General features: G+C 31.1%; 1 protein-coding gene across 1 annotated transcript; it reads left to right on the top strand.

Moving 5' to 3' along the window:
* The first annotated feature begins 2300 nt into the window (after positions 1-2300).
* On the top strand, positions 2301-25426 carry Agps (alkyldihydroxyacetonephosphate synthase). Its single transcript, XM_090154996.1, has 16 exons — positions 2301-2591; positions 8772-8864; positions 9685-9775; positions 14361-14481; positions 14542-14616; positions 15736-15807; positions 16313-16392; positions 16464-16544; positions 17262-17624; positions 21653-21844; positions 22346-22395; positions 23054-23123; positions 23188-23249; positions 23308-23497; positions 23563-23620; positions 24593-25426. Exons 1-16 carry the CDS (start codon positions 2467-2469, stop codon positions 24715-24717), a joined length of 1848 nt encoding a protein of 615 aa, XP_090011122.1. The 5' UTR covers positions 2301-2466; the 3' UTR covers positions 24718-25426.
* Positions 25427-25542: the final 116 nt, after the last annotated feature.

Below are 25542 nucleotides of genomic sequence, written 5' to 3'. Positions count from 1 at the left end.
CAATATCATCCCAAGAAACTTGTTCCCCTTCAACTTCAAAGTCATATTTCAAAAGCATATTTCTGATAGATTTAAATAGGTGAGGAACATCTGGCATAAAAAACACTTTACTATTTTTTATTATAACATATGGGGTCTCTTCAGAGATGTTAAGTCTTTTGAATACTGCCTGGTTGTTCGTACCCTGGTCACATATCACTATTTTTACTTTAAAGCCAATTTCAATTAACATTTCTACTGTTTCAACCAAAATGTCATGAAGCATGTCTTTTTTCATAGAGTCTTTCACAAAATAATACGAGATAGGTTTTTCCAAAAATAAGTTAAACCTGACAACATGAAAACTGCAGCATGGTTGGCATATTCTGAAGTTCTACATTTATCGAAATCTTCAAAGCCATCAACAGCATCATTTTTCGTGTCATATTGAAGGGCTTCTTTTAACGACATTTCATCAACTGTAACAACTGTTAATTTTTCTTCTTCAGTCATAGTTTCAACTTTTAAGTTCAGTAAATCAATATCTTTTTGAAATCCGGTTCTGCAAGGTAAGTTTTCAAGCCAAGAGTTAAGGGTTCGAGGTGCTGGTAAGTGAAACATTTTACGTAGCTGTCTGTATACTTTGGGCCCTTGAAAATGTAATGCAAGACACATTTGTTTTTCATAATTTGAAAATCTCCTACCCCTAGCAGACTTGTTATTAAGCCGTAATTGCATTTTCAAAAAGAGTTTGCCCTTTTCAGGTAAATTTGAAAAATGAATGTCAATTGGATCCAATTTGAGCTCTCTCTCCAGTTTACAAACTTTCTTAGTGAGATTTTGGTTTACATTATATTGAGTTTTAAGCAATCGTCTAGCTTTTACAAATTTTCGTTGGTAATTAACATTAGAATTAAAATTTTCTAAATTGACTTCATTCACTTCCAGTAGTTCAACATTTGCATTCTCAGATTGATTTTCATTAATCACCATAGAATCATCGGCATTTGGGGACTTGCATTCTCTTTCATCAATCTCCATTAAATCTTCAGAAATATCATTGGCTGATCCAGATTCACTAAGTGGCTGACTTTCAAACAGGACAATTTCTGGTAGTTTTTGGAAAATAGTTGGTACAGCGTTTTTTAACAAACTATTCCTGTAAAATTTTTCATTTTCAATAAAGGTTAAGTACTTAAAATATGTAATTTTAACACTAACCTCTTTTTGACATCTGCAAAGACATTTTCTTCAAAATGATTTGCACATAAAACGACACCAGTTTTGTTCAAGTCTGACCGCTCTAAAAAATCTAGCATTCCAGTATTCTCAATCCATTTCTGACATCTACATTATGAGTGTATAAAATGTACGGTTTAATGATATTTCGACGGACGAATTTTATGATAATTACCTTTCTCTATCCTTAGGAAATCGAAAAAATGATAATTCTGGACTATTTGCCCTCGAATTTTCACATTTATAGGCCGCGCAACTTTGCGAATTCCAACTAAAACTTTCTCCACCGTCGGCCATTTTAAAGCTCTAGTCGATCGGGAAAAAACGATATATAATTTATATTTATTTATTTTCGCAGTACCAGCGCTGGCTCACAGGCGGCGCTTCAAAATCCAGTCTGCTAAATTTCCTATAGAGTCGCGTATCCTTATGACTGTATCGCCTTCCAGTCATATCCTTCATCCATGACGAAGGCATTGTGATGAATATTTCTATCTTTTACGTATTTAGTTCCAAAGATGAACTTAAGCATCTTTTATCTTCAATTATATTAGTTTTAAGATTCTTACTCTTAAAACTAATTAGATTTACAGAAAATACTACCTAAGAACGGTTATAAACTCGTGAATTTGCTATATATACTATTAATAAAGATTGGTTATTATTAAAGATTTATACATTTTAAGAGAGACATTATTTACGCGTCAAAAAGCTCTAAACACCTCTACAGCCTTCAAAACTATGTATTCTAATATGGCGCCTTCGCGTAAAAAACGCGTCTCTTTTTCTTCATTTAATATTTATAAGGTAATTTTTTTTTAAACTATGAATTATACATAAATATATTGCGAAAAGATAGTTTAACTTACTATACCTTGTTTTTTCTAAAAAGGAAAGTGGAAAACCTAAGAAAAAACATTTTGGTCGTATGTAGCGCCCCTATCGGGATTATTCATACACGCCAATTAACATTAGATGCGAGGCGATTGATGGGGCCGCTAAAGCGCGGTACGCGTGATCGAAGTTGGCCGTGGCACCGGAAAAAGATTGATTTTGTGGCTTTAAGCGGCTATCGCTAGGTGGTGTATAAGACTCATTTGACGCAAAATTAAGTTTTCCTGCCTACTCTCTGACAGCCTGCTTCGTCAGTTATCTAGAGCCTCCGAACCGGTAGAGTGGTAAGCCAAGAACGGAAATTTCGTGTACGGTACTTAGAAATTAGTTGTTTTAAATTTGTAAACTGGCTTCATGGCTGCTAAAGAAAGACTTGAAACTATAAAAAGGCATTTGGAAAATTCACCAGCAGTCAAGTCAAGTAAGAAAAACCAACATATTTTTCCAGATGAGACTTGCGGGTCAATTCCAAAACATAGGTGAGTCTCAGTTTATATTGCAATGTTTTTTTTTATATATTAGTGAGCTGTCATTGTATTCCTGAAACATAGGCGAATTATTTTATAATTTTGGTGTACCTTTGCTAGTTTTAATCCTAATAAACTAATTTAGGGAATCTCTAAAATGTATTTTTAATTGGTCAGATTTTTAATTTTCTTTTACTGTTCCTGTTTGTAATTTCTTAAAGCATAGCTTGATAATCCTTGATTAAATAAAACTCTTAAATAATGAAAACCATTATTCAAATTTAGAGAAACGTTTGTAGCATTTCTGGTGTAATTTCATTTTTATGGGCTACCAATACAATAAACATAATTCAATCTTTTGTTTGGAGGGGTTTTTATTAAAGGACACCTACTGATCTTTCAAGTTTTCCCATAGTAATGCTTAAGTTCTTAAATTTTCTATGGGTTCATTTTTCATGCAAAACTTCAGAAGTACAAATCTCATCACAGCCCAAAATTTACTCTTTATTACTCTGCCTGATGTTGTAAAATATGTAACTACATTTTGGTCACATATTTATTTTTAAACCATATTCTTGTTGTGCAAATGATTGAGAAGTTACTTTAATAAAGAATTTCTGCCACAGTCTTTTTCTTCAGAATTGTATTTTTGAAAAATCTGCCAAGCCTGCGAAGTTAAATGTTTCAAGCAAATTACATTACCAGTTTAGAGTGAGGAATACTTATTATAGTATTATTATTATTAGTAGGGGTTGGGTGGTTGAGAATACTTAGCTCTTAAGAGATATATTATGTACTTCTGGTATAATGATAAAAGCTCTCTTTTATGATGTACCCATGGAACCAATTAACTTGGGGACCTTTAGCTCTGCCGAAAAAAGAAAAATAACTGTTCCCCACAACACCTCTAGGAAAAAATTGGCTAAACTGAAATTGTAGAATTTGTTGGGACAAACAAATCCACGTGCGAATTCGCGGTGTGTTTTTAAGAGAAATGTGATAAGGTTTAGGAAACTAGACCATTAATATTAAGGATATTGTATCAATAACTTACCAATTTGATAAAGTTATTAGTCAAAAAAATTTACCAAAGTAATTAAACTAAATAATGATTAGAAGTAATCTCACGAAAATCAGTTAATTCTATTAAAAACCTTTAAATTATGAGCTTGAATCGATGAGTGATATTCAAATAAAACAACCGTTTAAACATATCCTACGATAGTAGATAGGTCACATCATATTGTAAAAACCCGTAGCGCAATAGAAATACGACAGGTGGGGCTGTAATCTATTTCCGTTTGTACCAAAAATGGGGGAGAAACTGAGGGAAGGCAACCTGAAAATTCGAAACACAGGATGATGCCGCGTTTTGTACGGGTTTCTACTGAAGTGAAGCGTCCCTATAAGTTAATTGGTTCCATGATGTACCACTACATATTTAGAGAAAGATCATTGTGCTCTAGCTCTACAATTTCCTTTTATCACTTACTCACTTTTTAAAATTGTTTAATTAGTAAACATCCTAGTGGAAGAGTAGCGTGCTACTTTCTGTAACTAAAAATGAACTACATAAGTTTTGTACTTAATTACCATTTTTTTTGTTTGACTTCCAAGATTATGGAGGTCACTAAAATAATTGATGATTATGAGATACTATTATACTAGCTTTTATTGTAATTGTTCGTAGTTTTATTCATTACTGGTATTCGTAATAATTGTTATTTAAATATGCGTACTTGTAACTTATAAATGTTTTATAGTTTTTTTACATACACTAGGGACACTTTTCTGAAACGATTGGTAAGAGATTTAAACACAAATTTATCAGTTATAAGGCTCTCGTTATGAAAATTAATTGTTTAATTGTAAGATCAGGAACACATCGGCTGGAGATTTTAATAGAAATTTAATATTAGGAGATAAAATCTTGTGTTAATTTTATTTAACAACAATTATATACCAATATTATTATAGTGAAATTATACCAATTTATATAGTGAATTTGATTAGCAATTTATACACTGAATTTGACTACCAAATTATATTTTACAAATTTCATACCTCCGCGAATTTTCATTTTTGCAAAATAATTTTGATACAGAAATGTTTAGTATTGTTTAAAGTGTTGGTGTGTTGATATTGAAAAAATAAAATTTAACAAGTTTAGACTTGAAATAATGATATAAATAAAATATTTCTATTTAATTAGCTTATTTATATAAAGCAAAATTTTATTTTAATTGAAATCCTTCTTAAGTATTAGGTTTTTTAATTACCCTAACCTTCATTATGTTTCTTCATGTTAATTAATATATTATTACAATGCCATCTAAGATTTCATTTCGTGTAAAATTTCAAAGTTTTAGTTTACACGGTTATTAAATGTACAACAAAATTTATGGCTCTAAACAAAAAGAAGTCTATGCAGCATTACTAATTAGATCGAGCATTATTTAAGCCCATGGTAATAACTGCTTATTTTTCGGTTTTGAAAATAGGCTTGTGTATTTTTTGAAATACAAAAAAAATTGTGTATTATAAAATTATTTTTTGGTGAGGCCAGTTATTTTGATGTTGTGTGTATGTATAAGTATCATAGTAGCCATAAGTATTACACTTATGTATACGTTTTTTTCTACTACCTTCTTTTTCAGCACTTAAAATTTACAACTCTTTAATTAGGAAATTTACTTCTTTCCTTTTCATCAGCTAATTCAGCCAATATGTTATTCTTAGAAAATGATGATTAATCATGTTAATCTCTACAAGAAACTCGATGACATCTCAAATTTTAAATATTTCCTCTATAAACTAAAGGCATTTTTAATGATAAATTTGATAATTTATCATTATTAGTTTTCACTTTTGCTAGTTCTTTGGGTGCCTTAAAATCTAGAAATCTCGTGTGGTTGATCACATTCTGGTATTTTAATTTACTGCTCCATGGAGAAAGGAGGTAATAAAAAATTTACCCTTGTGTCTTATTTATGGTTGGTTACTTAAGGTGTTAGCTGTGTAAAATACATAATGTACATTACTAAAGGAAAACTTCTATATTCACATCCTGTATTGTGTTCCCGTAACATTCTTAACTTTTTGGCTTTAATTGTTTTTAAGACAGTGATTTATTTTTCCTTTCTATTACCATTTTGATGTGTTTGAATTTTGAAGTAACCTTCACTTTTTTTTAATAGAATCTTTTGTATTGCTATATGTCAAATTATTTTTTATGCTCTTCAGTTATCCTCTTCCACTTTCTCTCAAACCAGTTTTTAAACAAGTTTCTACATAATTTTTCTCTTGACCCTATTTTTGCTTTTGTTGCTGGAGATACTTATTTTGAATGATTCAATATATTTTTTTAAATTCCACATGGTATTTTTATCTTCTTTTTTATGAATAGCCTTTTACAATACAACCATTACTAATTACATAGAATAGTGTAATAAAATATGCAAAATATTTTAAAATTAAAAAAAAATTGATAAAAAGAAAACTAAATTAAGAGTATATAGTTCATAAATAGATTTATTAAAATATGGAATAGATGGAAAAATAAATATTAAAATTTGAAGTTCAGGGTAGGAAAAAAGAGGAACATTTCATGACAGTATGGCGGCTAGTCTCAGAGCTTCGCGACTTTAATTGTCACTGAGGTCATTTGTCTATGATGATTCATTTCAATTAGTAATTTAAGTTTTAATTTAAGGAATTCACGATTATACCTAAATTTATGGATCAACGATCATTTTGTAAAGCTTTTATTTCCAAAATATAACAATCAGTTTACTTAGATGGCGCCACTTGCTCTCAGTGGTGTGCCAAAATCTGTCTGAGCACATGCTCAAATACCAAACAATCCTGTGTACGCTCCCTAGCTAGTGTCCAGTTTTAAAGTAGCAGTGACTGTTAAAAATCCCACCCCCATTTATTTTGCTGTCTTAACTTTTGCAGTTTTACCTATCTGATGTCCAGTATATATTTGTTACTGGCCACATAATTATTTTATGACCTTCATTTTTGACCACTTAAACATAAAAATTTTACCAATTTATTTTATGGGATTCAACTATGAAAATGGAGCTGAATATTTTTAACCTGGATTTTTATAATGATAAGTCCACAAATCTGTAAAGTAATCATGAATATTATGGTCCAACTTTAAAGATAAAGAACAGTTTACATTTGACTTTGCCCTTATGAATGAAAATTACCCAAGGTCTAACGTCGTCTACAATTTTGTAAGAATTACCTGCTACATAAATTCGAAATTTTATTTTATATTTTATACAAACTTGGGCAAAATTGCACTACAGCGGCCTCATGTAATTTCGTGTTTTTTTTTGGTGGAGAATGTAGCACTTGACGCGTAGATTACGAAACTAATTTTTTTTGGGGCCGCAAATGATAATTAAATTAATTAACTTAATGTTAAAAATGTAATAATTTTAGGGAATTACCGTGTTTTTGTATTTTTGGGTGGCGGAGAATGTAGCAGTTGACGCGTAGATTACGAAACTAATTTTTTTTGGGCCGCAAATGATAATTAAATTAATTAACTTAATGTTAAAAATGTACTAATTTTAGGGAATTACCGTGGTTTTGTATTTTTGGGTGGCGGAGAATGTAGCACTTGACGCGTAGATTACGAAACAATTTTTTTGGGCCGCAAATGATAATTAAATTAATTAACTTAATGTTAAAAATGTACTAATTGTAGGAAATTACCGTGTTTTTGTATTTTTGGGTGGCGGAGAGTGTAGCACTTGTCGCGTTGATTACGAAACTTGTTTTTGGGTCGAAAATGATAATTAAATTAACTAACTTAATGTTAAAAAGTTAGTAGAGTGGAAACCTAAACAAACAGTAACAAGCCGTGGTGTAGGCGACAACCCGACGAAGATAATTACTTCCAAAACACGTAAAAGACGTTACTAAACTCCCCGTATTGGCGCCTGACGGCGCCGCGCACTCGCTTCGCTCAAGCGCTGGGGGCGCGCAGCGCCTCCCCAACCCCATACTAAAAAAAGCGATGGGCCATCTATAACGCGACCTAGAGGACAGTACCAAGCCTTACGCATCAAGTATATACTTTTAATCTCAACCAGAAACAAAGTGGCCCAATAATAGAAAACACCGAGAAAATGAACAAAAACTGTAAAAGATTTGATAAAGTACGGGAATATCACTTTGTGGCCCAAAAATACAAAACACCGAGAAAATGAACAAAAACTGTAACTGATTTTATACAAAAAGGGAATATCACGTGGAATTCATTAGGACACCGAAACTGTGTTGCCGGCGAACACACGACGGAAATAAGTACAACAAAACACGTGCAAATGCCCAAAAATTAGAAATTTAAAATTACATTAAAATATTAAATAATCATTTGCGTCCAAAATAAAAATTACCCTCGGCATCTACGTGACAAGGTCTATCAGGCGCAACCAAAATTAATATAAAATTCAATGAAAATGAGAAATTTTTAAAATTAAAAAAATTAAGTTAAACAATTAAATAATCATTTGCGGCCAAAATAAAAATTACCCTCGACATCTACGTGACAATGTCTATCAGGCGCAACCAAAATTAATATAAAATTCAATGAAAATGAGAAATTCTTTAAATTAAAAAAATTAAATTAAACAATTAAATACTCATTTGCGGCCAAAATAAAAAATACCCTCGACATCTACGTGACAAGGTCTATCAGGCGCAACAAAAATTAATATCAAATTCGATGAGGCCGCTGTACTACACTTCACCCCAAACTTGAAATGTAAACTTTGTGTAGCTTGGGATGTCTATTAACTGAGTTACTACAATTGAGTTTTGTAATCAAAATCTCAAACTTTTGTGTTTAATTCGACCTGTTTTATTCCCATTGAGTATGTTACAAAGGGAACGATAATTATTTTTTAGTGTTTGGGTCATTTAAACTTTAAGAAAATCATGAAACTGGGTCAGTACAGTCTTGGTTAAAGGTTAACAACCTTGCATATAATTCGCTACACCACTTAACGAAAACCCCAGCTTTATCAGTTTTGATTACCTCAAGTACTCAGAATTAGATAAATATAACATTTTGTGTAGGCAGCTTGAATCAATGATAAATATACTCGTAAATCAACTTCAAATTTCTGTGTGTTTGCTGAGTTCCATTTTTTTCTTTTATTTTTTCCCCAGGCAAGACGTGTTAAAGTGGAATGGATGGGGCTACAAAGATTCTAAATTTCTCTACGATGTCACTGATGAAAAAGTTTATTTTACAGGGAATAGGTATGTATTGTTATTGTTAGGAATATTTACTACATGGTTAAATTAGTACAGTCTTAGGAATTGTTTGGGGTGATATTTTTAGTAGCCTACGCAGGGTTCATACAAACCTGGAGAACCTGGAAAACCTGGAAATATCAGTGAAACAGATTCTTTCCAAAAAAAATAAGGGAAATATCAGGGAAATTTTAAATATTTAACCAAAACCTGGATATATCAGGGAAATTCGTTTGAGTCTGGAAGCGCCTTAATAATGATATATAATTTTTTTCGATTACACGAAAACATACGGTGTTTTAGCACCGGGAAATATCAGGGAAATTTCCAGGAGAAAACCTGGAAATATCAGGGAAATTTCCAGGAGCAAACCTGGAAATATCAGGGAAATTAATTTTCCAAATGTTGTATGAACCCTGAGTAGGGGTCGTGGTTAGGGTCAGACAATAAAATAAAAACCTTTATAAACTGGTTTGTTGGGAACGGAACCTACTGTAAATATCTATAGCCAAGAATTTAGATTTTGAATGTTTCTATTGTAAAATTGTAATTTGAAATCCTAAATTAGTAAATGGCCTCTTAATTCCGTAATTGGATGAAATAATAATGAAAAAAATTTATTAAAAGCAAACTAAATAAAGAGTATAATTAGTATATAGTTTAATTTAATTTTAAATTTCAATTTTACCTTTTTGTAAATAACAGAGAATGTAAAAATCTAAATTTCGATTTACCCAATTGAATTTTTTTGTCATTATTACATTTTTATGTATTAAAATATAAATTATTCTGTCCCAAAACAATATTTTTTCCTTTCAAAACTTAGATATCCAATTGGGAATAAATCTTTACCACAGTTTAAGAAATGGGTTGAAGAAACGTTTAATGTGGACTTTAACAGTCATTTCCATCCACAGGTAATCCAATATATCTCAGGTTCTAGTACCAAAGTTTATTATGTTGACGAATATAATTTAATTTTGTTACTTTTGAGCTTGCTACACTAACAAGGAGACGACCCGAGGTGTTACACACCAATTTCGTTCAAACTCGGGGGATTGGTAGACCTTCATGTAACTTGAAAAATGCTAAAGGGAATTTATTCAATGTGCAACGGTTTTGCCATGGCAACGAAAAATGTTTTTGACAACGTAAAATGGAAATTTTCCCATTGAAAATAACATGGGATTTTGACCGATTCCAAGGGTTCCCCCATGTGAAGAATTTTAAGAAAATTGAAAAAAATTTAAAATACAAAAATTCAAAAAAAATTTATTAAAATTGACAAAAAAAATTCAAAATTGATCACATTTTGATCAATTTGAACCAAATGGGTGAAAATGAACCGATGTGGCTTAAATTGGAAAAAATGTGAGAAAAAAATTTAAAAAATACAAACATTGAGAAATATATTCTAAAATTGATTAATATAATTTTTGGCAAAATTGCACTACAGCGGCCTCATGTAATTTCGTGTTTTTTTTTGGTGGAGAATGTAGCACTTGACGCATAGATTACGAAACTAATTTTGTTTGGGGCCGCAAATGATAATTAAATTAATTAACTTAATGTTAAAAATGTACTAATTTTAGGGAATTACCATGTTTTTGTATTTGTGGGTGGCGGAGAATGTAGCACTTGACGCGTAGATTACGAAACTAATTTTTTTTGGGCCGCAAATGATAATTAAATTAATTAACTTAATGTTAAAAATGTACTAATTTTAGGGAATTACCGTGTTTTTGTATTTGTGGGTGGCGGAGAATGTAGCACTTGACGCGTAGATTACGAAACTAATTTTTTTTGGGCCGCAAATGATAATTAAATTAATTAACTTAATGTTAAAAATGTACTAATTTTAGGGAATTACCATGTTTTTGAATTTTTGGGTGGCGGAGAATGTAGCACTTGACGCGTAGATTACGAAACTAATTTTTTGGGCCGCAAATGATAATTAAATTAATTAACTTAATGTTAAAAATGTACTAATTTTAGGGAATTACCGTGGTTTTGTATTTTTGGGTGGCGGAGAATGTAGCACTTGACGCGTGACGCGTAGATTACAAAACAATTTTTTGGGCCGCAAATGATAATTAAATTAATTAACTTAATGTTAAAAATGTACTAATTGTAGGAAATTACCGTGTTTTTGTATTTTTGGGTGGCGGAGAATGTAGCACTTGACGCGTTGATTACGAAACTTTGGTTTTTGGGTCGAAAATAATAATTAAATTAATTAACTTAATGTTAAAAAGTTAGTAGAGTGGAAACGTAAACAAACAGTAACAAGCCGTGGTGTAGGCGACAACCCGACGAAGATAATTACTTCCAAAACACGTAAAAGACGTTACTAAACTCCCCGTATTGGCGCCTGACGGCGCCGCGCACTCGCTTCGCTCAAGCGCTGGGGGCGCACAGCGCCTCCCCAACCCCATACTAAAAAAAGCGATGGGCCATCTATAACGCGACCTAGAGGACAGTACCAAGCCTTACGCATCAAGTATATACTTTTAATCTCAATCAGAAACAAAGTGGCCCAATAATAGAAAACACCGAGAAAATGAACAAAAACTGTAATTGATTTTATACAAAAAGGGAATATCACGTGGAATTCATTAGGACACCGAAACTGTGTTGCCGGCGAACACACGACGGAAATAAGTACAACAAAACACGTGCAAATACCCAAAAATTAGAAATTTAAAATTACATTAAAAAATTAAATAATCATTTGCGGCCAAAATAAAAATTACTCTCGGCGTCTACGTGACAAGGTCTATCAGGCGCAACCAAAATTAATATAAAATTCAATGAAAATGATAAATTTTTAAAATTAAAAAATTAAGTTAAACAATTAAATAATCATTTGCGGCCAAAATAAAAATTACCCTCGGCATCTACGTGACAAGGTCTATCAGGCGCAACCAAAATTAATATAAAATTCAATGAAAATGTGAAATTTTTAAAATTAAAAAAATTAAGTTAAACAATTAAATAATCATTTGCGGCCAAAATAAAAATTACCCTCGACATCTACGTGACAATGTCTATCAGGCGCAACCAAAATTAATATAAAATTCAATGAAAATGTGAAATTTTTAAAATTAAAAAAATTAAGTTAAACAATTAAATAATCATTTGCGGCCAAAATAAAAATTACCCTCGACATCTACGTGACAATGTCTATCAGGCGCAACTAAAATTAATATCAAATTCGATGAGGCCGCTGTACTACACTTCACCCTAATTTTTTTCAAAATTGAAAAAAAATATATAAAATTGAAAACAGTAGTTTCGATCAAAATTCATAGGAATTGACGGAAATTTATAAGTTGTGTAAAATTGGATTAATGTATAGATAAATTGTGATTTTTTGAAAAACAAAGTATTTACTTTGGTCAATTTGATCAAACTTGACCAAAATTGGAAAAAAATAGATCTAAATAAGCCCAATTTTAAAGTTTTTGTAAAAATTATATAAATATAAACTATATTCGACCAACAATCTCAATTGTTTCAAATATTTTTTTCAAAAATGAAAAATGTTAATAACACGAAAAAAATTATCAAAATCGATAGTTTCGATCCAAAACGATCAAAATTGATAGGAATTGATGGAAATTTATTTATATAGATAAATTTTTTTAAATCGTTTTCCTAATTTGTATAAAAAAGTATACAAAATTTAAAAAAAATCAGTAGTTTCGATCACAAACCGCATTAATTTCCAATCCTTAGTTGTTTTGGTTCTTAAAGTTCTAAAATATTATTTACTTGATAAATAATAAATAAATAATAAATGAAAATCATTAAAAATTATTTCTATTAAATAAAATTGGGTAAAAACCTTTAAAAATTTAATATTTGGGTTAAATTGGGTAAACCTTGGAAAATAAGTTATTTGAAATAAAATTGGGTGAAATTCATTAACAATTATTTATATCAAATCAAATTGGGTTATATTCATTAAATTGGGAGAAAAAATAAAAAAATATTAAAATTGGGTAAAATAAAGAGATTTCGCTAAAAATGACTCCAATTGGGTAAAATAAAGAATAGTCGCCAAATGACAGCATTTTTGACGATTTTGGGCTTTTATAGGTAATTTTGCATGCCTACAATTAAATACAGATGAAAGCGAACAAATTTGGGTAAAACCAATCAATATTAGTTACTTCAAGTAAAATTGGGAAAAATTATTATTTATTTCAAATAAAATTGGGTAAACGCGTAAATATTTCAATTATACTTGAGTAAACCATCGAATAAGTTAACTTTTAATTAAATTCACAATTGTTAGTAAAAAATCATGTTGGTTGGTAGAAAACGGAAATGACGAACTAATTTTTTCCTATATAGTATTATAGTACTGTATATAATTATGTTTGTGTAAATATAACGTACTTAAAAAGGTAAAATATGAGAAAACAAATGATTAGAAAAACCTAGAAACGTTTAATAACAATAACAAATAAAACAATTTTGTATTACACTGTTTCTTAAAATAATCAATAATAATAATAATAATATTAATAATAATAATTTAAAAATTTTGCTGAATTTATTTATTATTTTCCAAATTTGGAAGATAATTTAAAAAAAAACAATTTATCTATATGAATAAATTTCCATTAATTCCTATCAATTTTGATCGTTTCGGATCGAAAACTATTGATTTTTATAAATTTTTTAGTGTTATTAACATTTTTCAATTTTGAAAAAAAAATTATTTGAAACCAATTTGAGATAGTTGGTCGAATTTAGTTTATTTTTATATAATTTTTACAAAACTTTAAAGTAGTTGATTTTATAAAATGTCTTTACGCTTGCCCAACTTGTTGAAATGTTGCCCTGTAATAGTTCAACCAATGCCTAAGAATGAGTTCATAAACTCTTTAGTGGGAGAAAAAACGGATCCACAGCTGAATCGGGGAGGCAACATTTCAACAAGATGGCCACGGTCATTTTATAAAAAGAACTATTGGGCTAATTTAGATCTATTATTTTCCAATTTTGGTCAAGTTTGATCAAATTGACCAAAATAAATAAATAAAATAAATTATGTTTTTAAAAAAATCGCAATTTATCTATACATTAATCCAATTTTACACAACTTATAAATTTCCGTCAATTACTATGAATTTTGATCGAAACTACTGTTTTTTATCGATATTTTTATATTTTTATAATTTTGGTATTTTAAATTTTTTTCAATTTTCTTAAAATCGGTCAAAATCCCATGTTATTTTCAATGGGAAAATTTATGTTGCCATGGCAAAACCGTTGCCCATTGAATAAATTGCCTTTAGGATTTTTCAAGTTACATGAAGGTCTACCAATCCCAGAGTTTGAACAAAATCAGTGTGTAACACCTCGGGTCATCTCCTTGTAAGTACAGCTTGCATTGTCTCCACTTCAATAAAATATTTTAGTGCTAGGATAGATGCATCTTTAGCCAGAAATTATCTTTCTGCCCTTAAAATGATTCTGTTGTGTTTCTAGCCAGAACTTCAAGATCCAGACCTTCCAACACCAATTGTAAATGAGCCTTTTCTGACTGGAATTAAAAATTTTGAAATTGCTCATTCCGTTGAAGCTGGTGATCGGCTATTTAGAGCTCATGGTGAATATATCTCATAATTTAACCAAATTTATGAAATTAAAAATTGTAAAATTAATTCAGGTCACACAATGAGAGAAATATTTCTTTTACGTGAAGGACAATTTGAGAGAATTCCAGACTTAGTGCTCTGGCCAAGTGAGTAAAGTTGAAATTAATTTTAAAAAAATCATAATTTTGCCATTTTTTAATTGTAAACAAAAGATTCTGGTACTTCACTGAGGGTATACTTAAATAGGTGACAGGGTGCCCCTAATTAAATGAAATCATAATTTTCAAATGGTTTAGTTCTTAAAATTCTTAAGTATCAACTATAAGCAATATTTTACTCCTTTATATTGCCTGAAGAGGAGGAGGCTAATTTGTATTAACTAACTGAAATTTTTTCGCAGAACCAGTATATTATACAATGGTATTTGCATAGTTAATTTCCTCCTGTACATTATAATTAGAAGTAAATTAAGTTTGTTGTTGGGAATATTGTTAAATTTCCGGTTATTTACTGGTATAATTTATTTTAAATTGATTAACTAGTTTTAATTCAAAATTGCAGATCATTATCAATATAAAACAGGTGCCACAATAAATCTTAATATAGCTTAAACGCTTTCATTCAAAGAATTAACATAACTTTTTGTGTCAATGCCTTAGTGAAAAACTATACTTATTGGTGGTAACGCTTAATTGAAACTTAAGCAGCAAGGACCCTATAGTAACAGAAGTTTCCACTACAGGACCTTGAAAATGGGCTTGTTTAGAGCTGTTACAAATCTGGCCCTGTTTCGAGTCTTTGATACAAATCTGGCCCTGTTTCGAGTCTTTGATACCAATCTGGCCCTGTTTTGAGTCTTTGATACCAATCTGGCCCTGTTTTGAGTCTTTGATACCAATCTGGCCCTGTTTTGAGTCTTTGATACCAATCTGGCCCTGTTTTGAGTCTTTGATACCAATCTGGCCCTGTTTTGAGTCTTTGATACCAATCTGGCCCTGTTTCGAGTCTTTGATACCAATCTGGCCCTGTTTCGAGTCTTTGATACCAATCTGGCCCTGTTTCGAGTCTTTGATACCAATCTGGCCCTGTTTCGAGTCTTTTTAAACTATTTACTAAATTAAAGTTAATATTAAAATAATTTGAAAAGATTTAACTGTCGACTTTAAAAAAAATCAGATGATCTTCGTCGACTATGTGCTCTAAGCACTTTGTATTTTAAATATTTTCCATTAAATTATTTAGAATTAATAAACCTATTTTCACAGGATGTCATGAAGATGTGGTAAAAGTGGTTCATCTAGCGACTTTGCATAATGTGGTCTTAATACCATTTGGAGGTCTGTTTTCTTTTTATTAAATCTTCGATTCCCCCCATAAATAATAAGCTAGAATCATTCATATAAAGTTAATATAAAATGTTAATTATTAGAGACCTGTTCATGGGATCTGCAGAAACATGGAAAACTAATAGGTTTTTTTTCATGTACAAGACGTAAGAATATCAAAATATTTGGGGGTGGACGAATGTGGTTTAATCATGGACAAACAGTTTATTATATTTTATTGTGGATAGATTGAAATCTTCAGGGTTTTTTATTAATGATTAACATGCACATTTCAGAAATTTATTGATAAACCACCTTCAGGGCACATCTATTTAAAGCGATTACTGAAGAATTAACTTAATGGGAAATGTGTATATATTTCCCTTTCGTTACAAATTAGGTTTATTCTAAACTTCTGCCACTGGGCATTCTTTCACTTTTTATGATTATTCAGTTTTTTTCGTTATGAAGAGTTTCATCGTTTGTGGTATGTTATAAGATAAAATGTATTTTTCAGGTGGAACAAGTGTCAGTGGTGCTTTAGAATGCCCATCAGAAGAAACAAGAATGATTGTTTCTTTAGATACATCTCAAATGGTAAACAATATATGCAAGCCAATTACTACTTCTTATAAAACTGATATGATTAATAGGTTTTTTACCACTAGAATCTAATATTATGGGTTGATAAAGAAAATTTAACAGCTCACGTAGAAGCTGGTATTGTTGGAGTGGACTTGGAAAAATGTGTAAGATTTTTATAATATATAAATGGTACCAGTATCTAGTGTAAAGTTTTGGATAATATCATAAGTTTATAATTGTTTCACATATTTGTGTTAGTTCTCCAAGTTGCGCGTTTTTCTTGCTAGAGGGGTATTATATCAGTTCTGTCACACCACAAAGACTTGTTATAACTTCTGATTCAAAGGGATTTTGTCCATTACAATTTATTAATTAAATTCAAGGTGTGTATTTGAGCTCATTAACAGTCAGTGGTGGATCTGTGGGTAATCTAAAATACCAAGTTTACAATTACAGTAAAATATAAGCCCGACTCCAAAATTAAGGATAGCTATATTGTTGGTATATTTTATTGCGATTTAAATTCATTGCCTGCTTTAAAGAACTACCCTTAAAACAGTGTGCGATAGTTCTGAAAAGCAGTTTTTATTTAAATATTTTTCGTCTTTTGAAACAAAAAAACCTGACAAATGGAAGAACACAATCTGCTGTTGGAGCTTGAGGCAAAAATGTTCGGGCTGTAATTTTAATCTAGGATTTGTGTAAATTTCAAGCCAGTTAAGTTGACAGATTGCATATTTACTCCTCCTGAATTAGTTACAAGATCATGGTACTTGAGCTTGTGTTTGCTTTGTATATTTAAATTTCCAAAAACTGTTAGACCTTTTGATTTTCATAATTAACTTAATTTTTTAAATTTATTTCTGTTGTTTTTTAATTAGTTAGCTGAGCATGGCCTTTGTACGGGTCATGAGCCTGATTCGTACGAGTTTAGTTCACTTGGTGGTTGGGTAGCAACAAGAGCATCTGGAATGAAAAAAAACATATATGGAAACATTGAAGATCTTTTGGTGCATGTAAGATTTGTAACTCCTAAAGGCGTTGTGGAAAGAAACTGCCAAGTACCTCGAATATCTAGTGGTTTAGATATACATCATTTTATACTGGGATCTGAGGGCACTCTTGGAGTTGTAACTGAAGTGACCTTGAAAGTTCGTCCATTACCAGAAGTTCGCAAATATGGTTCTATTGTATTTCCTTCATTTGAACCCGGAGTTATGTGCTTGCGAGAAGTGGCTAGGCAGGTAATTGAGTAATTGGTGTTGAGACAAAAATGTATTTAGGTTTTACTTACGAGGAGACGACCCGAGGTGGTTCTCACCGATTTTGTTCAAACTTGGGGTGTAGTTAGACCTATATGTAAGATGAAAACAGCTACAGGGAAAAGTTACGCTGGGCTTCCGTTTTGCCATGGCAACCAAAAATGTTTTTGACAACTTAAAACGGAAAAAATCCAATGGAAAATAACAAATTCTAAGGGTCCCCCCTGTGCAAAATTTTAAAAAATTTAAATATATATATTTTTTTAAAATTATAAAATAGTAAATTTTTACGTTTGTAGAGTACTATGCACTAATGAAGGGGGGATAAAAACTATTTTAGGTGAGCTCGAGCTAAATTGAATTAATACATCGTAATTTTAAGAATAATACACAATATTGGTAAAATGTATGCTGTAATAACTTTCATATATTTTCGCCGAGAAATCTAAAAAATTAAACGTAACACTGTCGGAGCCATATCAACAAGCTTTTTATATTTTGATAAAAATCCATCGCCATTTTTCAAAATGGCGGATGTAAATATAAATCGTGGCGCGATATATTCGGTAATTTGTATCCGATTAATCTGAGATTTTCTACGTTGCCTTATCTGGCCGAGTGAATTAGTAGTATAAATTTTAATAGGAATCCGTCGCTATTTTGCAAAATGGCGGATATGAAAACATGGTGCGATTAAGTTCCGTAATTGAAATTTTTTACGTTTCATGATCTGCCCGAAATAAATAGTTCTATAGCTTTTCCATAATAATCCGACACCATTTTGAAATATGGCGGATATAATTTTAACTTAAGCTGTCATAACTACCTATATTATTCATAGATTGACGTTAAACTTTCTACGTTACATTATCAGACCTAATAAATAAGCCCTTTATAGTTATTTGCAGTTTCATTTAAATTTCTTACTTTACCTGCCCCTCCCCCAGAGGTCCTATAATACCTGTAAAATCCCTTTCATCTTATAAAGTCTTAAATTTTTGCTTATACATATTTTCTCTGATATATATTCATACCTACATGAACCTATATTATTAACCGATTTACATTATTAGACCTAATAAATAAGCCCTTTATATTTATTGCATAATAATAATTTCCCCACTTACCAATATTTTATTGAATTTCTAATTTCCAGATATACCAATTATTTCCAGATATACCAATTATTTCCAGATATACCAATTATTTCCAGATATACCAATTATTTCCAGATATACCAATTATTTCCAGATATACCAATTATTTCCAGATATACCAATAATTTCCAGAAATACCAATAATTTCCAGAAATTCCAAGAATTGCCCAAATCACCAAAAATTGCCCGAATCACCAAGAATTGCCCGAATCACCAAGAATTGCCCGAATCACCAAGAATTGCCCGAATCACCAAGAATTGCCCGAATCACCAAGAATTGCCCGAATCACCAAGAATTGCCCGAATCACCAAGAATTGCCCGAATCACCAAGAATTGCCCGAATCACCAAGAATTGCCCGAATCACCAAGAATTGCCCGAATCACCAAGAATTGCCCGAATCACCAAGAATTGCCCGAATCACCAAGAATTGCCCGAATCACCAAGAATTGCCCGAATCACCAAGAATTGCCCGAATCACCAAGAATTGCCCGAATCACCAAGAATTGCCCGAATCACCAAGAATTGCCCGAATCACCAAGAATTGCCCGAATCACCAAGAATTGCCCGAATCACCAAGAATTGCCCGAATCACCAAGAATTGCCCGAATCACCAAGAATTGCCCGAATCACCAAGAATTGCCCGAATCACCAAGAATTGCCCGAATCACCAAGAATTGCCCGAATCACCAAGAATTGCCCGAATCACCAAGAATTGCCCGAATCACCAAGAATTGCCCGAATCACCAAGAATTGCCCGAATCACCAAGAATTGCCCGAATCACCAAGAATTGTCCGAATCACCAAGAATTGTCCGAATCACCAAGAATTGTCCGAATCACCAAGAATTGTCCGAATCACCAAGAATTGTCCGAATCACCAAGAATTGTCCGAATCACCAAGAATTGTCCGAATTACCAATAATTTCCCAATTACCAATAATTTCCCAATTACCAATAATTTCCCAATTACCAATAATTTCCCAATTACCAATAATTTCCCAATTACCAATAATTTCCCAATTACCAATAATTTCCCAATTACCAATAATTTCCCAATTACCAATAATTTCCCAATTACCAATAATTTCCCAATTACCAATAATTTCCCAATTACCAATAATTTCCCAATTACCAATAATTTCCCAATTACCAATAATTTCCCAATTACCAATAATTTCCCAATTACCAATAATTTCCCAATTACCAATAATTTCCCAATTACCAATAATTTCCCAATTACCAATAATTTCCCAATTACCAATAATTTCCCAATTACCAATAATTTCCCAATTACCAATAATTTCCCAATTACCAATAATTTCCCAATTACCAATAATTTCCCAATTACCAATAATTTCCCAATTACCAATAATTTCCCAATTACCAATAATTTCCCAATTACCAATAATTTCCCAATTACCAATAATTTCCCAATTACCAATAATTTCCCAATTACCAATAATTTCCCAATTACCAATAATTTCCCAATTACCAATAATTTCCCAATTACCAATAATATAGGTAGTTATGACAGCTTAAGTTATCATTATATCCGCCATATTTCAAAGTGGTGTCGGATTATTATGGAAAAGCTATAGAACTATTTATTTCGGGCAGATCATGAAACGTAAAAAATTTCAAATTAATAGACGAATAATTACGTAACTTATCGCACCATGTTTTCATATCCGCCATTTTGCAAAATGGCGACGGATTCCTATTAAAATCTATACTACTAATTCACTCGGTCAGATAAGGCAACGTAGAAAATCTGATTAATCGGATACAAATTACCAAATATATCGCGCCACAATTTATATTTATATCCGCCATTTTGCAAAATGGCGACGGATTCCTATTAAAATCTATACTACTAATTCACTCGGTCAGATAAGGCAACGTAGAAAATCTCAGTTTAATCGGATACAAATTACCGAATATATCGCGCCACGATTTATATTTATATCCACCATTTTGAAAAATGGTGACGGATTTCTATCAAAATATAAAAAGCTTGTTGATATGGCTCCGACATTGTTATGTATAATTTTGTGGATTTCTCGGCGAAAATATATGGAAGTTATTACAGCATACATTTTACCAATATTGTGTATTCTTAACATTACGACGTATTAATTAAAATAGTTTTTATCCCCCCTTCATTAGTGCATAGTACTCTACAAACGTAAAAATTTACTATTTATTAATTTTAAAAAAATATATATTTAAATTTTTTTAAATTTTGCACAGAATTTGTCATTTTCCTATGTTATTTTCCATTGGATTTTTTCCGTTTTAAGTTGTCAAAAACATTTTTGGTTGCCATGGCAAAACGGAAGCCCAGCGTAACTTTTCCCTGTAGCTGTTTTCATCTTACATATAGGTCTAACTTCACCCCAAGTTTGAACAAAATCAGTGAGAACCACCTCGGGTTGTCTCCTCGTTAGTGCTTCCGAGTCTACCTTCCAGGCCCTCACTAGCATGATGTAACTAAGTTCCTCTCTCTTACAGGAAATGTATTTAGTATTAATCATATGAACATTTTTTCATGTAAGAAAAAAAGTATTTACAGATTAGTTAAATTTGCAACCTAATTTAATTTGTGCAACTTAATTAAAGCTGAATTGAACAATTGAGGTCGTCAAGTCAACACGAATAGCAAAATAATTGTCAATAAATAATACGGCAAATAGAGTAACTTTTCTATTTGAATTTTAAATATAAGCCCCACCAGGTCTGGCCTGAGTAGCAAGTTTTGCTTCTGTAAACTAGTTGACTCGTAGGTTCTCAGATAAACCTAAATGTTTTTAGTAAAGATAAATTTGTTGTTGTTAATTATATTATATAAACAGCAATTGAAACCAGCTTCTATAAGGCTCATGGATAACGAGCAGTTCCTTTTCGGTCACGCATTGAAACCTGATGATGGGTCTTTATTCGGTCCACTTATAAACAGCCTTAAAAAATTGTACCTGACAAAATTCAAGGGTTTTGACCTAAATAAAATGTGTGTGACAACTCTGCTGTTTGAAGGAAATAAACAGGTTAGTGTTATACTAAATGTGATTAAAAGTGATTAATGAATCAAATAATTCAGTACGAGAGACTCAGATTTATTCATTTTACTCAGGAACTGAGATCTGATAAAAAAAAATTTAATTTACACTTTTAAAATTTTTATTTAGTTCCAATCCCTGTTATGTTTGAAAATTTTACATAATTTGAATTTTTTTGAAAACTATTCAGATTAAAATTTCATGAAATAAGAAAATGCTGCTATTAGTTTTTATTTTGGAAAATGGATTTGTAGAGCATACAATTAAAGTTGGTTTTGTCAAAAAAATAGCCTATTTTGCAATTAGCAAAAATTGGTTGAATTAAATTTATGAAACCATAGTTGATTTCAATTCACAACGAAATAATCTAAAATCTGGAAAAGTTTATTTCAATAAATTCAAAAGCTTATATATTTTAAACTAAATTTTTTAGGATTGTAACAATATTAATACTTATCTGTACAACTGAGCATTCAATTTAAACTTTAGGATGTTGAATTACTTGAGAAAAGAATATACGCCATAGCAACCAGCTTGGGGTGAGTAATACTTGTTCAACATGTCCTATATGAGCTTGCTAATGCAGTATTTGTTCATTATGTTTATGACACTACTTTGAAAATATTTTGTGCTCAGGCTAGTGTCTAAAGTCCTATGTTTGGAAAATCAACCAATACGGGACCATTAGCCAGAAATTGTAACTGTAGACAGGTTTCACCCTTTCGGGCCCATCATTACAGAACTCCCACACTGTACTGATAGGGCCAAATTGGTCCCTCTTTAGCACTTACGGTTTTATTTTAATGTATTGATTATTATAAAATCAGGAATGTGCTAGGTTCAGGTTGACGTAATGCAAGGGTAATGGAATTTTGAAATTAAATTTTGTACATAGATATTGAGGGTTACAAAGCTCAATTTAAGCAAGAATTTTAAGAAATTCCACACCTATGGTTTTTAGAAAAAAAAATATTAAATTAAAGGACCACAATATTATTTAAAAAAATTAGGGATGAATTTAAAGTAGCTCCTCCTCTTCTATCACACGTCTCACATACCGTCTTGCTTCCCAAAACAGGTAATTCTTTAGCCCCACCTTCAATGTTCAAAAGGTTCCGTGGCCTTTTAATTCAAAACACTGCCTTAATAACTCATGTAAAAAACTTTCTCATAACCAGTTATGATTTTTTCCTTTAGTGGTATTCCTGCTGGTGAAGAAAATGGCAAACAAGGATACATGTTGACATTTGTTATTGCTTATATCAGGGTACATACAATTAACTTTTGTTATTTAAATAAAACATTAATACATGGTTTTTTTTATAAATAAGGATTTAGGGTTAGAATTTGGGGTTGTTGCTGAATCGTTCGAAACATCGGTTCCATGGGACAGGTATGTTAATCTTTATTGAGCTTAATTAAGTTTTTTTTAATATTTAATTCCTATTTAGAGTTTTAGATGTGTGCAGAAATGTTAAAACTAGGGTTTCTCGAGAAGTTTCAAATCATGGAATTCAGTATCCTTCCCTCATAAGCTGCAGAGTCACACAGTCCTACGATTCTGGTGCTTGTATTTATTTCTACTTTGCCTTCAGTTATAAGGGACTTGTTGATCCAGTTACTGTCTATGAAGAAATCGAAGTATGGATTTCATATATTTTTACTATTGTGGCAATGTATTAACATAACTTATTATATTATCATAGTGTGCGGCTAGAGACGAAATAATTGCTTCGGGTGGTAGCATATCGCATCATCATGGAGGTATAACTGTTGAACATTAAGTAGGGACTAAACATTCTAAATAATTATTTAAATCTAAGCTTTAATGATATACATCTCAATACACTTACCAGCATTACTATAGAATAATTGTAGCTTGTACGGCAATTTCAATAGTGTACTAAATAGTACTTAATTTGAGTTTTTTATTGAAATTTATTATTTTCTGGCATTGATACTCTATTTAGCTATTCTAATCTAGAAACCTGAACAAGTTTCCATAGTATTTAGATGGAATTTGACCTAAGTTGTGTTTTAGAAGTTAGAAAAAAATGGCAATGGATTAAACAAGCTTTTTGCTTTTTGATTGGCCAGAATTTGGAAACTAAAAAAAAGGTTTTGGAAATGGAAATCTTATGAATTTTTGTAGGCGAACCAATATTGCTTAATTAAACTTCTCTATTTGTGGGGTACTTTGAAAGGCTTTAGGAAAGTAACTAAATTATCTTTCTCACGCACATTTAATAAAGTGTGTTCCCCTTGTCACGTCTGTTCGTTGGCTGTCTAGGTTTTTGTAGAAGACTGACATCATCAAACATGATGTTGTTAATTTTACAATCTCCTCTCGCTGCTCAAGCAGGAGTTATTAGGTTAGGCGTCGGTAATACCTTTTATACATTATTGGAAATTTAAGAATGAATTATTTCAACAAGCATTTTATTAAGTACAATAACATATCCGAGCGGAATCTGAAGGGTGTATTATAAAGGCTAAATTTTGGCGCGGAATGGGAAGTGTCTTTAAGAGTCTCGGAGTGGAATCTGAAAGTATTTTAAGACTGTCAAATTTCGGAGTGGAATCAGGAAGGTATTTTAAGAGGGCTAAATTTCAGAGTGTAGGATAGGAACAGTATGAGTAAATTAAAACAATTTTATAAAATTTCTCCACCACAATTAACCCATCTATTTTACTCTAAACATTTCCGACTTAAAAAAATTAATTTATTAATTTCAGTTGGTAAAGTTAGAAAACGTTGGCTTCGTGACACTATTTCTGATGTAGGACTTGGAATGATGAAATCTGTGAAAAAATACGTTGATCCAAATAATATATTTGGAAATGGAAATTTGATGTTGTGATGAAGGCTACGGATAAATGTGAATACGGAACTGGATTATGAGAATTAACAAAAGGCGTTCTAATTTAAATTTATTGACACAAATATCAAATATTTGTATATTGTAATGCTAGTTCTTTTATAGATTTTATACTCCAATCTATCATTTCAATTGTGTAATTGTACTCTTTAATATATCATCTTCATTACTTTTAAAATCAATTTTCTCACATAAAACCGGTACATTTTGTTGGAAATTTAGTCAGTGATGGACTTCATCTGCCTTGACTGTAAAAGCTAGTTTAATATTCAGTGGTGTGTTAATTTGGTTGGTGTCCCCTTACCCATGCTGAGAGATTCACAATGTAGATTACTATAATAATTTCGTAGAAAAAACTTATTTTTCATAAAAACACGATCTATATAATTTTTTTGTAGTTTTAGGGCTTTAATATTATAATATATTATAGCATTTTAATATACCAGATAATTTTTTCGGCACGGTCACAAAAATTTGGCCATGAGTATGTACTAAAACATTCATTATCTTAACTTAATGTAAAATATTAAAGAAATATGTAATTTCCTTACTACTTGGAAATATAGTTCTTTGCGCCAGTTTTTCAATTTTAATTCAGTAAAGCTTAGTAAACTGGTTGATTATTCCCTTCATGTTCTAAAATGTTTTTGTACCATCAAAAATTAAAGAATTGTTAGATTAATTATGCAAACTTACAACTGGTTTTAATGGTATTTAAGTATCATCAATATGAACCAAATATTTTATTTACACCATATGCTCAGGTGCCATTCTTGTGTGAAAAGGAGTTGAAAACGTGGTTTCTAA

Source organism: Leiobunum rupestre, chromosome 1, assembly GCF_980474605.1.
Source record: "Leiobunum rupestre chromosome 1, qqLeiRupe1.1.hap1, whole genome shotgun sequence".
In the NCBI taxonomy this organism is placed as follows: Eukaryota; Metazoa; Arthropoda; class Arachnida; order Opiliones; family Sclerosomatidae; genus Leiobunum; species Leiobunum rupestre.
Note: the sequence above shows the minus strand (reverse complement) of the source record. Positions and strands in the feature narration are given on the sequence as shown.